At 33.0% G+C, this 17,016-nt stretch overlaps 1 protein-coding gene across 1 annotated transcript; it reads right to left on the bottom strand.

The window, feature by feature from the left end:
* Positions 1-5,306: 5,306 nt before the first annotated feature.
* LOC145555527 (putative polygalacturonase At3g15720) lies at positions 5,307-9,998 on the bottom strand. Its single transcript, XM_081617261.1, has 10 exons — positions 9,975-9,998; positions 9,867-9,875; positions 7,854-8,018; positions 7,083-7,217; positions 6,803-6,994; positions 6,340-6,547; positions 6,158-6,239; positions 5,931-6,039; positions 5,697-5,807; positions 5,307-5,537 (listed from the first exon to the last, which is right to left on the bottom strand). The coding sequence occupies exons 1-10, from the start codon at positions 9,996-9,998 to the stop codon at positions 5,307-5,309; spliced, it is 1,266 nt and encodes a 421-aa protein (XP_081473387.1).
* Positions 9,999-17,016: the final 7,018 nt, after the last annotated feature.

Raw genomic sequence — 17,016 nt, 5'->3', positions numbered from 1 at the left:
CCAGTATGGGTTCAGTGGGTTCAGCTGAACCCATACTGGATTCGAAAAAATCTGGTAGGTTTCGTTTAAAATGGGAAAAAAACAAAGGTATAAATAATAAACAATGCGAATATTTACAATGTGCACTCAATTGGTCTAGTGGTGAATAGCTATAATGATGTGAAATAGTAAATGTTAATGTGAATATATATATTTTGGCTCTTTTATTGTTTGGAAATGAAATGTTTAGAGTATTTTTGGGAAATGTTATTTGTTAAAATCATCATTTTTCTTTCTTTTTTAATTTCATGTTAACTTTTATCCCCACAAATGTCTCTCTCATCTTAAGGAAGTTTGATTTTTAATTTTTAAAGTTGTAAAATTAGTATGATGTTGTTGATTGAAGTTGCTATTTAATTGATTAAAGTAGTCAATTTGTTGATTTAAGTTGTACTTTTTATTTTTTTTAAACATTTGTTGATTGGAGTTGTAATATTGTTAATAGCTATAATGATGTGAAATAGTAAATGTTAATGTGAATATATATATTTTGGCTCTTTTATTGTTTGGAAATGAAATGTTTAGAGTATTTTTTGGAAATGTTATTTGTTAAAATCATCATTTTTCTTTCTTTTTTAATTTCATGTTAACTTTTATCCCCCCACAAATGTCTCTCTCATCTTAAGGAAGTTTGATTTTTAACTTTTAAAGTTGTAAAATTGTATAAATGTTAATGTGAATATATATATATTTTGGCTCTTTTATTGTTTGGAAATGAAATGTTCAGAGTATTTTTTGGAAATGTTATTTGTTAAAATCATCATTTTTCCTTTATCCTTCCCAAATTAAATTCTAACTAATGAACTGTCTTAAAATTAAATAAACCTCCAATATCTCAAATCAACATATGTATTGTGCACACCCAATTTATCAACTTAAAATTTTATTTTTAATTATGATACTAGAAATCATTGTATGCGTTTGAAAATTCCGAACCCATAATAGCAAATTTCTGGAATCGCCACTGAATTTGGTGGACTTTGAGTATGTTGTGATCTTCATGAAATCCCCTAGCTTCTATTTCCGTTAACGAAAAACCTCCGCAGATAAAACAGAAATAGTTTTTGTCTCTGCCATTTCTTTCGGAACTGAATCCTGAGTTCACAAAATCAACAAGGATTTGCTGCATTTTTGTATTTTGCTGGTTTTTTTTTTTTTTTTTTTTTTTTTTTTTTTTTTTTTTTCTGTAAGAATTTTATTGTATGGAAATGTAGAAGTAGAGAGAGGAAGTATAAAAATTTCCTTGTGGAATTCAGTCATATATATATTCACTACTATTATTCTTGCACGTGTTTGTTTCGCACTCATGATTCCAAATAAACAACCAAAAAATCTTTTTTTTTTTTAATTTTATTCAAATATTTCCTTCAAACGGATCACGTTATCCTTTAAAAATTAAAACTGAACACGTAGGGTTCGTTTGGCATCGCTGTGGTTTTCTTTTTTTTGGTTTTTTGTTTTTTAAAAGTATATTATATATGTCACATAATGAATCAAAAATTATTTAAGCTTATTAAAACCATAATAATTTTGAAAACCAACAACAGAAAAGTGGAAACACCTTTTTCTTGTTTCATGTTTTTAGTCCTCCCCATGAAGTGAATTCCTAAATTGTATACTTGCTTTGCAAATTGTATCATATATCATGAATAGTATGTTATGCATGAAGTTGTTTAGGATTAGTTTCCTAATTGTTGTAGGTTTGCTTTGTTATGAAATAGGAACAAACTTTATCTTGCCGCCATATAACCCTAAATTTATTATCTTGTCCAAAAAAAAAAAAAAAAAGTCTAAATTTATCTTTATATGTATTTCCTTTTATATCTTAGGTAATTAGAGTACAACTAGAATTAGGATTTAATACTTTGTATATATAAATACACGTTGTGTGAATAAGGAGAAGATTGAGAGCTTGAGATTAATCCGACAATGGGTAATTGGAGTGATTTACCCGTTCTTAGAGAAATAGTGTTGAAACTAGATTCTGCCCAAGATTTAGTCTTTTTCTCGGTTGTATGTCGACCATGGCAGTATGCATATTCTACGACCAAAAATAATTGGACTAGGACGATGCCATGGTTGATGCTACCCGAAAACGCACAAAATAGCCCTAATTACCCCAGGATAATATACTGTCCTAATAAACAAAGGTGTTACCAATTACATCTCCCTCAAACTTATGGCTAGATGTTGGGGTTCGTCGTGTGGTTGGATTGTGGTACTCGATCATAACCTAGAGATGTACATGTTGAACCCGATAACTAAGTCTCGTATTTGCCTACCCCTCCTATCAACCATGCCCAACGTATGTGTTGAATATGAACGGCCCTGAGTTCTTACAATTATGTATCATACAAAAGGCAGTCGTAATTGAAGCTGACAGTGAATACATTGTCATAACAACACCTGGTATCTTTTATCACAGCGTACATTATGCAAGACCTGGTGACCAAGAATGGACTTGGGTTTATTTACCCGATACTTTTGAAGGGAATGTGACAGATGTTACGCGCTGGGGTTCAAAATTGGTATTCATAAACGAGTTTGGAACAGTTGGATATTGTGAGATGAGTGCATTCCTAACTTCACAGTCTGTTACTCTAATGGACTATATACCTCGACCCTCATTTATGTCGAATTACATAGTACCATTGGCGTCTAATTTTATTGAATTAAATCAAGTATACTTGTTGGAATCATTTGGTGAACTTGTTATGGTAATCAGATATAGAGTGGAGCTTTAGAACGATGATCCTTGGGAATATCAAACGATAAATTTTAAGGCATACAAGTTCAACTTTGAGTCCAAAACTTGGGCACAAGTCTATGACTTGGGTGATGTTGCAATGTTCCTAGGGAGTAATACTGCAGAATGAACTGCATTTATTTCACGAATGATGAGTGGAAATTGCGGGATGGGAACCCTCTTATTTTTGAGGTGACAAAGCTGACAATAGATTTTTCAACATATCAAATCAGGCATTTGAAACCATTTATAGAGGTCATGATAATCGTTCTTAATTAAGCTTTTCTTTTTGGTTTATGCCCAAGTTTTAACTTGGGAAAGTTCAATTATATCCTTTTTTCTATAATCAAACAATTTTGTTTTTAGTGGTTTGATTTATAGAGGTTTTTAAATTGTGTATCAAAAAATAGTATGTTATCAAAAAACTTAATTGTATTATAAGTTTTAAAGCTTGTTAGAAATGGGAAGAGTATGTACGTAGTGGGTTGTAGTGGAATGGTAATTAGTGAATTGGAAATGAAGTATTGGAGTCAATGATGATGATGTAAATAATGTGTTTTTATTGCATGGCTTGAATTACATTGCAAGTATGTATGTCCCTATTTATAGTGGGTAATGTCGGTTACTTCCACCGACTTTACACCTTCAATTTATTTCTCGATTTTTCTTCTTCTTTCTAGATTATTCTAGGTAGTATGCTTTTGTCTAGGTTATCTAGATTCTTATTTATTAGAAAATTTTCTAGGTTACAAGATATTTCTAGATTAGCTCATTTTCAACAAAACTCTGGTGTTGGCTACATTACCTATATATATGAAACAACTTATTGGTTTAATTATGTTTAAATTACTCTGTTTTTTCCAACTTATTTCAAACTAAACAGGGGGCCCTCTTATAGAATTAAGAAGATCAAAGGCACATATTAGCTTAACCTCTAAAATTTGTAATAACATTTGATAATTATGTTTAAATTACTTGAGGTACAACTAGATCTTTATTTCCTTTTGCGCTTAAGCAAACGCCAGAGGCCTTATTCAAGGGATTCGAAGCAGTAATATTGATGATTCAATTGATTCATATATAAGTGCAATACACAGTGAACCAACAAAATCGATCAATTGTCAATGAAAGGATTTTTTTTATTAAAAATCTACCTAATAAAACTTGGATTTTGTGAGAAACTACCTAATAAAAAAAGTGTTGTAAGAAATTACTTAGCAAAACTCAACACGATTTGTTGTGACTATTTTTTGTGACTATATAGTCTACTTTGAGCATCGAGAGAAGATGGAACGATGGGGCGTGGGTGGAATTGAAAAGATTGCAACAAAAAATTAAGAACGCAATAGGGAAAGATTGTGACGTTTTACATCTAATTCCATCGGCTTTTGTTTCTATGAATATGAAGAATATGATTGTTAAGGAAAAACGTTTGAATGAAACTGAATTCTATGATTGAATTACTTCATAAGAATCTTTTATTCACATTTGAATAAACAAAGTAATAAACTAACACTGCTAAACAAGTAACAGAGATGAAATGACCAAATACACTAATTCAACTGGTATTCTAAACTAACTAACTCAGTAAACAGGTCAATTGAAATAGGAAGAACACTCTCCATGATAGATGGAGGTATGCCGAGCTTTTGGTCTGATATAACAGACCTTAAATGTATTACCAAAATCATGGACTTGTACGCCAGAATCATAAAAAACATCATCCAAATTATTCAAATCTGTCTTTTTTATATAAACCCCTGATTTTGCCGAATTTGGTGGACTTGTTAAAAAAGGCTAATATAGAAAATTCTTGTAATAAGTAGTTAGTATATTTAAGCTAATGTTATAGAATAATATATTATGAAAATATTTAGGAGAAAAATCTAGTCTAGAAAAAAGTCTAGATCTAGAGTAAGAGATGTAGTAGTATGTCCACCAACATACACTACTATAAATATGACTATATGAGTAGGAGTTGCTATGCAAGTAATGTAACTCAAGCCATGCAATAATACTCATCTTTGCAACCCATCACGTACTACTTCCACTCCCATTTTTAACAGGACTTTCATTACCTGATGATTCTCATGTACTTCCTTAGCTTCTGATTGCGTCAGTGCAGGACCACCACATGTAAAGCAGAAGTAATTTTGATCTCTTTGATTTCTTTCTGAAGAGAAGTTTGCGTTCACAAACTCAATTAGAATATGCTGCATTTTTTTAGTTTTGGATTGTTATTTTTTAAGAAGTTTATTGGTTTAAGTGAAGAAATGTTTTGACGGAGTTAATGCTTTGGCTTTTATTTATAGAGAACATGTAAAACAGAGTTATAAGCTATAACATAGGAACTCACACATTGGCAGATGTAATGATATGCACTGACTATGAATCAATTGAATCATATGACAGTTTAGCGATATCAAATTTTGCTTCACGCAAAGCTTTATCCGAAGTGCAATTGAAAATTAATTGAAAACAGTGTTTAATTGAAAATTTTCATGGGGTATAATTAATTGATCTAGACAACAAAACAAGGTACTCGAGGTACAACTAGATCTTCTGTCCCTTTAGCGTTTATGCAAACGCCAAAGGCCTTATCCGAAGGATTCGAAGCAGTAATATTGATGGACTCCATGGTGATGCCGGTACAAGCAACCGTGCTGCTACAATTTAGACTAATTGCTGCCGCGCTTGCTGATGTTCCTTGGAAGCCTTTATAGGTAATGCCTTCAATCGCCACAGCTGACTTCTTTAGTATGGTCATGTTGCGGTGTTATGAGCATAAGACATGAAGAAAGACAACAAAGAAGTTACTCAATTGTACAACTTTCTTAGGTGTATATATAAGAGGCTTATTCGATCAACCTCGAGTTTTTTTTTTATCAACTTAAACTATATTTACCTGAGCTGCACAAGTTTGACCAGGATTGCAGTAATATTGGTCAATAATAATTGGATTTTCTACGTTTATCAGAGGAATATCTTCAAAAGTGATGTTTCTTGCATAACCTGATCCACCCTATGTAACAAAAAATTAAAATAAAACTGCATTAGTTACAGTATAAGAACATCTTAAGAAAGTGGCATTCAATTGGAAATGAATTAATCGAATTTTCTTGTGTAGATTGTCCTGTTAATTAACCTGCCATGTTTTGATCCTAGCGCCGTTTGTGCTTCCATTAAAAGTGCAATTTCTTACATGAATTTGTTCTACTTGAGCCGTTTCTCCATCTCTTCCCAAGCTTCCAACACTACATGTACAAAAAGACACGACAATATATGTACGTGTGCCTCTTAGCTTATATTTATATATATAATCCAGACTTAGAATTCGAGCAAATTAAAAATGTACTAAGATTGACAACGAACCTTATACCGTGGCCTGGTCCACAAGTTATTCCTGTTATGTTAAGCTGTGATGTTCCTGATCCGATTGCTATACAATCATCACCTACTCATATGATTCAAATGAATTCGACGTGTTAGTAACATTAAAATCGATAATGAGTTTGTAATACATGAAAATCATGACTTATAAAGATTAAACACACCTGTTTCGATAATGGAATCGCTTATCTGAACTTGAGTCGAGGAACTAATATCGATTCCATCTGTGTTGGGGCTGTTTTCCGGAGCTACTATATGAAGATTTGAGATAGTTGCATTGTTGCAACTAACAATTGATATATGTCCATTGGGACTGTCTACATGTGTTAGGTCTTTTAATTGAAGACCATTGCAACTTAACAATTGTAGAGCCTGTAAATTTTGTTACCATAAAGACTTTAAAAATCAAAGCTAGGCTAAATGCGCGCGTGCACACACACACATATAAACTTATATATATATATACTACTCCGTAGTACATTTTATTAAATCGAATTACCTTGGGACGTGCACACACATTGCTCTGTATAATGACAATTTTAGTTAGTGAATGAACGTACGTATGGGATTAACGAATTGTACATGAACTATGAAATTAAATAGTAGTACTAGTCATATTGAACATACAGTAGAATTGGTGTCAAAATTATTATCACCAAAGGAAAGGTTAGCACTGTGCCACCAATTCGCGCCTTTGCCATTGATCTCTCCTGATCCATCTAAAATGAGGTTGTCAATGCCTGAAAATCTTATCCAAGTGTTATCTGTACAGTTCTTCCAAGTTTCAGGATTTTCGGGTGCCACGAGTTTTCCTTGGATCTGTCATTAATTAAGGATGATAAGTACTTAATTATCTATAACATGTATGAACTTAGAGTGATTTAATATGAACAGCATATAATAAGACCTGAACATGAATGCTGCTTGCATTGCAAGGACCTTGGAAAGAAACTGGAGTTAATAAGAATGGTCCATCCGGTATTGTAAGGGTTGGAGTTTCCCCTGTAATAGCACATACTGCTTCCCATGCTTTTGAAAATGCCTTCAAAATTCGAACATACACCATATTAAATTATTAATAAGTCATGCATCTCGAATATTACCTACTTTATTTTTCAGTTTTACTTATTTACTATTCATGTGATCAAAGTAAAAAAAAAATAAAAAGTGAAACGATACTTAATTAGTGATTATAGTACAATTCAATATCATGTTAGACCGATTTAATTTCATGTGTTTTTATGATTTATTTTTATTTTCTTATCAATGGTGGAAGACCATGCATGTAAAATGCAAGTAAATAGAACCGAAATTAGAAAATTAAAGTCAAGTGTTACAAATCTTTTACCTACATTTTCTTACAAAAATACGTACTTTGTAAATTTGTAACGATGACTAGTTGCTATAATAAACCTATGCGAGCATAATTATATAAAAAAAAAGTGCAAATCTTCTAAGCTCAAACTATATATGACAATTGACAACTTCAGTTTTCCACAGTAATTTTCCATATATAATTATGAAGAAGTTACGTAAAATTGAGGAAATAATATTAAAAAATAAAGTGAAAATTAGAAATCAACCAAAAATAATATAATCGTATATTTTCAAATAAATTTGATTCCGGACTTATAATGTAAATGTCAAAATGAATAGAAGATTGGAATAAAGAAGTTACGAGACTATCGTCTTTTAGGCCATCGCCAACGGCTCCATAATCTAGCACGCTAATATTATTCGATGGTGATGCTAGAGGACTACCATTCTCCATACGAATGCCCAAAGCAAGCTGGGAGACAAAAACATGTAGAAGAACGTACACACCAATTAACAAGGAATTGCCCTGCATATGAATTTCAACAACAAAAGAGTACATACGTTAGCACATTAAAAAGACGGTTTTTGTAAAATAAAAAGAGCCAAAAAGAAGTCAAGAAAATGTTGGGAGTTTCATTAATCTCATAAACAAAAATTTATCTACCACTTTATTCAACAACATTAAACAATATCAAAAAGTATGTGTCGTAAGATACAAAGAACATTAGATTTTAAATATAGATTATACGTCTTACCATTTAAATTGATCGAACACACAATTTGAAAAACTACGACTATTATTTAGAGCTTGCTTTTGCATACATGTAATAGTCGAGTATTCACTAAGACAGTGTAAGAATTTATGGGACGAGTTTACATTGCTTTTTTTTTTTTTTTTTTTTTTTTTACTGCTAAATGAGCATTCAATAGTTGGAAAGTAAATTTTGTTTTTATCTTGCAATTTAAGGCAATATAAATTGTAAAATATCCTTTCAGATAGTGTTCTTGGGGATATATTAATAACTAAGGTATGAGACAAAATTGGGTGCACTTATAAATTCAATTAACCAATAATATCAACAGTTAAATGGCAAAAAGAAACTAATATCTTAGGAGTTATTTGAATTTATTAAATACTCCGTATGTTACCCAAAAATAAATTCGATACTTTTAATATTAATATAACTAAAAATTGATACTTGCTATAATTTAAATTTTCTCATGTACTAAATAATTAGCTTCATTTTATTTTTTAACAAAAATAATTAGCTTCATAAAAATATGCAAATTAAAGATAATTGTAAGCTATTCATACCATATTTCTTACGTTGTTGCATCCTCCATTTCTCCATAAGTAATTGTTAATTTGTTATGCTTTTTCTTAAAGATTGGCGGCTATTTGTTAATTCTTTCAAAATTTGTACGTTTTTTTTTTAACAATTCATTAAATTTTTTTATTTAATTGATTGAATAATTGATTTCCATGGATTGAATTTTCCATTCAAACTTTGATTGAAATTCCGCTTACTCTATTTGGTTCTTAAACCTCTTTTTCCGCATCTTTTCTATTTTTGGCTCTTTTAATTTCTGCTTCTAAACATGCTTATTGTCAATGTTTTCCAAGTTTTTTCAAAAGCCCAAAGCGGTATTTAGGGTTTTATATAGTACTCCCTCCGTTTTTTTTTTAATTTGCTGGTCCCATAAACTATTTTGGGCGTTTCAAAAAAGATAGTATAATTTTGTCACAAAAATCTTTAGAGTTAGATTATACTTTGCATTATATTTATTTATTATTATTATTTTAATAAAAATACACATATTTTGAAACAGTGTGGCACAATGTAGCTTTGGGACATTAGGGACTTAGGGTGCATTTTATTGCAATCTTTTTGCACCCAATCAAGCCAATTGCTTTATTTATAAATAAAAAAAACACTTCTTAGTGTTGTTCTTAGGGATAGTGAGAGATAGTTACATATACTCGGGTGCATGGTGCAGCCAAGGGTATTGTTTGTTCATTATTTCCCATGCACCCGGGTATATATAATTATTTTTAAGGGATAGCAAAATTAGCAATGGCAAGATCATAATTATGTACAAACATTTTTGGATTGCATTGAATATTTATCTATTAACCGAGAACATGAAATTGAGAACAAAGAAGAGAACATACACAATTTTAACATGCTATTAAATTAATTGACTTTGTCAAAAAATAAATAAATAATTGACATATAATTAGTATATATACTACCAAATATCTAACATCAAATTATCAAAACACGAAAGAAATTTTTAAAAAACTTTATATTATTGGTTTTCTAAGAAATATTACCTTCAATGTGGATGAAAGAAATAAATGAAACCGTATTACCTGCATAAACTGAAGTTTGTAAATTATAAAGTAAATAGAAATTGTAAATAGGCACATACTCAACATCAAGCCAATACAAAAGCTAAAAGGAGGGGAAAAAAAGGGTACCAAAAGCAAACTTAAAGCATGCATTTCTTTTATTCGATATACTTAATACTTGTATGAGTTAGTAAACAAAGGTACTAGATAAAAGGTGATAGTTTTTAGGGGGGTGTTAAATACCGCCATCCAAAATTATCAAAACCGTCAACATTTAGTGTGAATGGACAATCATGTCCTTAGTACTTCACTACTATCTTCCCTCTTGCCATCAATCACTAACACCTTGACACCACCACCCTAATTGACGACTAACACCATCACCACCCCCACCATACTGACCGGCGACGATCACCACCGCACTAGCAACCCACCACCTTCCCTCCTTTTTTTTTTTTATTTTTAAATTTCAGATTTTCAGGCAATCGTGGTAACCAAAGCCCAAAATCAATTACCGTGTATGGTAAACGGAGCCTAAAATCGGTTACCGTGCATGGTAATCGTAGCCCAAAATCGGTTACCGTGCACGATAACCGGTTTTGGGCTCCGGTTACCATAGAATCGATTAAGGTGCACGGTAACCGGAGCCCAAAACCGGTTACCACGCACGGTAACCGGTTTTGGGCTCCGGTTACCACGGTTGCCTAAAATAAAAAAAAACCACCACCTTCACGCGACCAGGGAAGGTGGTGGGTTGTCATAGAGGGGGGTGTGGTGGGTCGTCGGTCAAAAGGGGTTGTGGGTTGCCGAAAGGACGAAGGGATGGTGAAGTAGTAAGGGTATGATTGTCCATTCACACCAAATGTTGGCGGTAGTGATCATTTTTGTTGGCGGTGTTTAGCAATCCACAGTTTTTATTCATTTTATGTTACATATAATCAAATACTTTGCAGTACTCTTAAGTCTTAATAACTTGATAAGTATTGAATATCTAATTTTCGTCAAAAGAAAAGTATTGAATGTAATTAAGGAAATAATTAAATATCCAAGGAGTTTTTTTTTTTTTTTTTTTTTTTTTTTTTTTTTTTTTTTTTTGAGTTGGAAAATATCCAAGGAGTTAAGTATCATTAGTATGAGTAATTTCGGAAAATTAGCTTGTAGACCTAAAGAGTTACATTGTAGGGAAAAATTAAATACGGAGGTTGTTAATAGAGACCATGGTAAACGTTTCGGCAATTTTTATTTCCAAGCGAAAAAATAAAAAAATTCCAACATTAAAGGCTAATATGCACGCTTTTTGAGAAATTTTGGAGGTTTCAGGGCCCGGTGTCGAAGAGTCTTGTAGCTCTATGGGATACAACTCAGGGTCATATAATGTCGCATAAAACCATATATGATCATTATTATTTTTTGTCATAAATGTTTGTGGTAGTCTTGAATTAATGAAATCGGTGCAAGTTGTAAACCAGTGAATTGGTCGTTTAAAGGCAAATTGGATGGTTCCACCCACATAATTGGACTCCCAGAAGGTATTAAGGACCACAGTAAACATTTCGGCAATATTTATTTTCGGGCAAAAAAAAGTCAAAAAATTCCAAAATTAAAGGCTAATATCCACGTTTTCTGAGAAATTTTGGAGGTGTCGGGGCCCGGCGTAGAAAAGTCTTGATATTTTAGGAGATACATCTCGGGATCATATAATGCCGTTTAGAACCGTATATGATCATTATTTGTTGTCATAAATGTTCGTAGTAGGCTTGAGTTATTGAAATCCGTGCAAGTTGAAAACCGATAAATTGGCCGTTAAAAGGAAAATTGGATGGTTCCACCAACCCAATTGGATTCCCAAAGGGTATTAGGGACCACGGTAAACATTTTGGAAATTTTTAATTCCGGAAGAAAAAAAGTCAAAAAATTCCAAAAATGAAGACTATATATGAGAAATTTTGGAGATTAAGGGGTCCGGTGTCGAAAAGTCCTGAAATTCTTGGGAATATATCTCTGGGTCATATAATGTCGTTTGGAACCATATATGATCATTTTTTGTTGTCATAAATGTTCGTGGTAGGCTTGAGTTAAATTAATAAAATCGGTGCAAGTTGTAAACCGGTAAATATGTCATTTAAAGGCAAATTGGATGGTTCCATACACATTATTGGACTTTCAGAGGGTATTAGGGACCACAGTAAACATTTCAGCAATTTTTATTCCGGGCAAAAAAAGTCAAAAAATTTCAAAATTGAAGGCTTATATCCACGATTTTTAAGAAATTTTGAAGGTGTCGGGGCCCGGTGTAATAAAGTCTTGATATTTTAGGGGACACATCTCGTGGTCAGATAATGCCGTTTAGAACCATATATGATCATTATTTGTTGTCATAAATGTTCGTAGTAGGCTTGAGTTATTGAAATCCGTGCAAGTTGTAAACCGATAAATTGGTCGTTTAAAAGCAAATTGGATGGTTCCACCAACCCAATTGGACTCCGAAAGGGTATTAGGGACCATGGTAAACATTTCGGCTAAATTAATTCTGGGAGAAAAAAAGTCAAAAAATTCCAAAACTGAAGACTAATATTCACGCTTTTTGAGAAATTTTGGTGATTTTAGGGTTCGGTTCGAAAAGTCCTGAAATTCTAGGGAATACATATCTGGGTCATATAATGTCGTTACCATATACTTCCTCCATTCTTTTATTATTGCACCACTTGCCTTTTTAGGAAGTTTCACAAATATTGCACCATTTCCTCTTTAGGAAAAAAATTATTTGTGTTCACACTACAAAGACCCAACATACCCTTGCTTTTTCACACTTATTTTTTAGTTTATCAATATATCACATGGGCAGTTTTGTATTTTTACCTTTCTCTCTCTTACTTTTTTCCACTACCAAAATATTTGTACCCAACCCATATGGTGCAATAATAAAAAAACGGAGGAAGTATGATGATTTTTTGTTGTCATAAATGTTCGTGGTAAGCTTGAGTTAAAAAAATCGGTGCAAGTTGTAACCGGTAAATTGGTCGTTTAAAGGCAAATTGAATGGTTCTACCCACACAATTGGACTTCCAAAGGGTATTAGAGACCACAGTAAACAATTCGGCAATTTTTATTCCGGGCAAAAAAAAGTCAAAAACATTACAAAACTGAAAGCTAATATCCACGCTTTTTGAGAAATTTTGGAGGTGCCGGGGCCCGGTGTAGAAAAGTCTTGATATTTTAGGAGATATATCTCGGGGTCATATAATGTCGTTTCGAACCATATATGATCATTATTTGTTGTCATAAATGTTCGTAGTATTCTTGAGTTATTGAAATCCGTGCAAGTTGTAAACCGATAAATTGGTCGTTAAAAGGCAAATTGGATGGTTCCACCAAACCAATTGGACTCCCAATGGGTATTAGGGACTCAGATAAACATTTCGGCAATTTTTAATTCAAGGCGAAAAAAAGTCAAAAAATTCCAAAAATGAAGACTAATATCCACGCTTTTTGAGAAATTTTTGAGATTTCAGGGTCCGGTGTTGAAAATTCCTGAAATTCTAAGGAATACATCTCTGGGTCATATAATGTCGTTTAGAACCATATATGATCATTTTTTGGTGTCATAAATGTTCATGGAGGCTTGAGATAATGAAATCGGTGCAAGTTGTAAACTGGTAAATTGGTCGTTAAAAGGCAAATTGGATGGTTCCACACACACATTTGGACTTCCAGAGGATATTAGGGACCACAATAAACATTTCAGGAATTTTTATTTCCGGGCAAAAAAAAGTCAAAAAAATTCAAAATTGAAGGCTAATATCCACGATTTTTGCGAAATTTTGAAAGTGTCGGGGCCTGGTGTAGAAAAGTCTTGATATTTTAGTAGATACATCTCGGGGTCATATAATGCCGTTTAGAATCATATATGATCATTATTTGTTGTCATAAATGTTCGTAGTAGGCTTGAGTTATTGAAATCCGAGCAAGTTGTAAACTGAAAAATTAGTCGTTTAAAGGAAAATTGGATGGTTCCACCAAACCAATTGGACTCGGAACGGGTATTAGGGATCATAGTAAACATTTCGACTATTTTTAATTTCGGAAGAAAAAAAGGCAAAAAATTCCAAAAAAGAAGACTAATATCCACGTTTTTTGAGAAATTTTGGGGATTTTGGGGTTCGGTGTCGAAAAGTCCTAAAATTCGAGGGAATATATCTCTGGGTCATATAATGTCGTTTGGAACCATATATGATCATTTTTTGTTGTCATAAATGTTCGTGATAGGCTAGAGTTAATGAAATCGGTGCAAGTTGTAAACCTGTAAATTGGTCGTTTAAAGGCAAATTGGAAGGTTTCACCCACACAATTGGACTTCCAGACGGTATTAGGGACCACAGTAAACATTTCGTCAATTATTATTCCGGGCAAAAAAAAGTCAAAAAATTCCAAAACTGAAAGCTAATATCCACGCTTTTTAAGAAATTGTGGAGGTGCCGGGGCCCGGTGTAATAAAGTCTTGATATTTTAGGGGATATATCTCGGGGTCATATAATGCCGTTTTGAACCATATATGATCATTATTTGTTGTCATAAATGTTCGTAGTAGGGTTGAGTTATTGAAATCCGTGCAAGTTATAAACCGATAAATTGGCCGTTTAAAGGAAAATTGGATGGTTCTACCAAACCAATTTGACTCCCAAAGGGTATTAGGTACCATGGTAAACATTTCGGCAATTTTTAATTTCGGGAGAAAAAAAGTCAAAAAATTCCAAAAATGAAGACTAATATCCACGCTTTTTGACAAATTTTGGAGATTTCAAGGTCCGGTGTCGAAAAGTTCTGAAATTCGAAGGAATACATCCCTGGGTCATTTAACGTCATTTGGAACCATATATGATCATTTTTTGTAGTCATAAATGTTCGTGGTAGGCTTGAGTTAATGAAATTGGTGCAAGTTGTAAACCTGTAAATTGGTCGTTTAAAGGCAAATTGGATGGTTCCACCCACACAATTGGACTTCCACAGGGTATTAGGGACCACAGTAAGCATTTCGGCAGTTATTATTCCGGGCAAAAAAAACTCAAAAAAATTCCAAAACCGAAAGCAAATATCCACGCTTTTTGAGAAATTTTGGAGGTGTCGGGGCCTAGTGTAAAAAAGTCTTGATATTTTAGGGGACATATCTCGGGGTCATATAATGCCGTTTCGAACCACATAAGATCATTATTTGATGTCATAAATGTTCGTAGTAGGGTTGAGTTATTGAAGTCAGTACTAGTTGTAAACCGATAAATTGGCCGTTTAAAGAAAAATTGGATGGTTCTACCAACCCAATTAGACTCCCAAAGAATATTAGGGACCATGGTAAATATTTCAGCAATTTTTAATTACGGGAGAAAAAAAGTCAAAAAATTCCAAAAATGAAGACTAATATCTACGTTTTTTGAGAAATTTTGGAGATTTCGGGATCCGGTGTCGAAAAGTCCTGAAATTGTAGGGAATACATCTCTGGGTCAAATTATGTCTTTTGGAACCATATATGATCATTTTTTGTTGTCATAAATGTTCGTGGTAGGCTTGAGTTAATAAAATCGTTGCAAGTTGTAAACCGGTAAATTGGTCGTTTAAAGGCAAATTGGATGGTTCCACCCACACAATTGGACTTCCAGAGGGTATTAGGGACCACAGTAAACATTTCAGCAATTTTTATTCCGGGCAAAAAAAGTCGAAAAATTACAAAATTGAAGGCTAATATCCATGATTTTTGAGAAATTTTGGAGGTGTCGAGACCCGGTGTAGAAAAGTCTTAATATTTTAGGGGACACATCTCGGGGTCATATAATGCCATTTAGAATCGTTTATGATCATTATTTGTTGTCATAAATGTTCGTAGTAGGCTTGAGTTATTGAAATCCGTGCAAGTTGTAAACCGATAAATTGGCCGTTTAAAGGCAAATTGGATGGTTCCACCAACCCAATTGGACTCCGAAAGGGTATTAGGGATCATGGTAAACATTTCGTCTATTTTTAATTCCGGGAGGAAAAAAGTCAAAAAATTCCAAAACTGAAGACTAATATCCACGCTTTTTTAGAAATTTTGGTGATTTTGGGGTTCGGTTCGAAAAGTCCTGAAATTCTAGGGAATACATCTCTGGGTCATATAATGTAGTTTGTAACCATATATGATCATTTTTTGTGTTCATAAATATTCTTTGTAAGCTTGAGTTAATAAAATCGGTGCAAGTTGTAACCGGTAAATTGGTCGTTTAAAGGCAAATTGGATGGTTCCACCCACACAACTGGACCTCCAGAGGGTATTAGGGACCACAGTAAACATTTCGGTAATTTTTATTCCGGGCAAAAAAAGTCAAAAAATTCCAAAATTGAAGGCTAATATCCACGATTTTTTAGAAATTTTGGAGGTGTCGGGGCCCGGTGTAGAAATGTCTTGATATTTTAGGGGACACATCTCTTGGTCAGATAATGCCGTTTAGAACAGTATATGATCATTATTTGTGGTCATAAATGTTCGTAGTGGGCTTGAGTTATTGAAATCCGTGCAAGTTGTAAACCGATAAATTGACCGTTTAAAGGCAAATTAGATGGTTCTACCAACCCAATTGGACTCCGAAAGGGTATTAGGGACCATGGTAAACATTTCAGCTATTTTTAATTTCGGGAGATAAAAAGTCAAAAAATTCCAAAACTAAAGACTAATATCCACGCTTTTTGAGAAATTTTGGGGATTTTGGGGTTCGGTGTCGAAAAGTCCTTAAATTCGAGGGAATACATCCCTGGGTCATATAATGTTGTTTGGAACCATATATGATCATTTTTTGTTGCCATAAATGTTCGTGGTAGGCTTGAGTTAATGAAATCGGTGCAAGTTGTAAACCTGTAGATTGGTCGTTTAAAGGCAAATTGGATGGTTCATTCCACCCACACAATTGGACTTCCAGAGGGTATTAGGGACCACAGTAAGCATTTCGGCAATTATTATTCCGGGCAAAAAAAAGTCAAAAAATTCCAAAACCGAAAGCTAAGGGCTTGTTTGGCATCATTTTTGGTTTTCAGTTTAATTTCCTGTTTTTTAGAAAACTAAAAACCAAAAACAAGAAACAAGAAAAAGGTGTTTCCACTTTTCAGTTGTCAGTTTTCAAAATTATCATGATTTTAATAAGTCTAAATA

Source organism: Chenopodium album, chromosome 8 (genome assembly GCF_948465745.1).
Source record: "Chenopodium album chromosome 8, dcCheAlbu1.1, whole genome shotgun sequence".
NCBI lineage: Eukaryota > Viridiplantae > Streptophyta > Magnoliopsida > Caryophyllales > Amaranthaceae > Chenopodium > Chenopodium album.
This window is presented reverse-complemented; position numbering and strand designations above follow the sequence as displayed.

Coding starts and splice junctions, on each gene's coding strand:
- LOC145555527 (XM_081617261.1), bottom strand. CDS start 9,998: ATGCATGCTTTAAGTTTGCTTTTG. Junction 6,995..7,082: donor CAAGCAGCATTCATGTTCAG/GTCTTATTATAT, acceptor AATTAATGACAG/ATCCAAGGAAAACTCGTGGC. Junction 5,808..5,930: donor CTAGGATCAAAACATGGCAG/GTTAATTAACAG, acceptor TTTGTTACATAG/GGTGGATCAGGTTATGCAAG.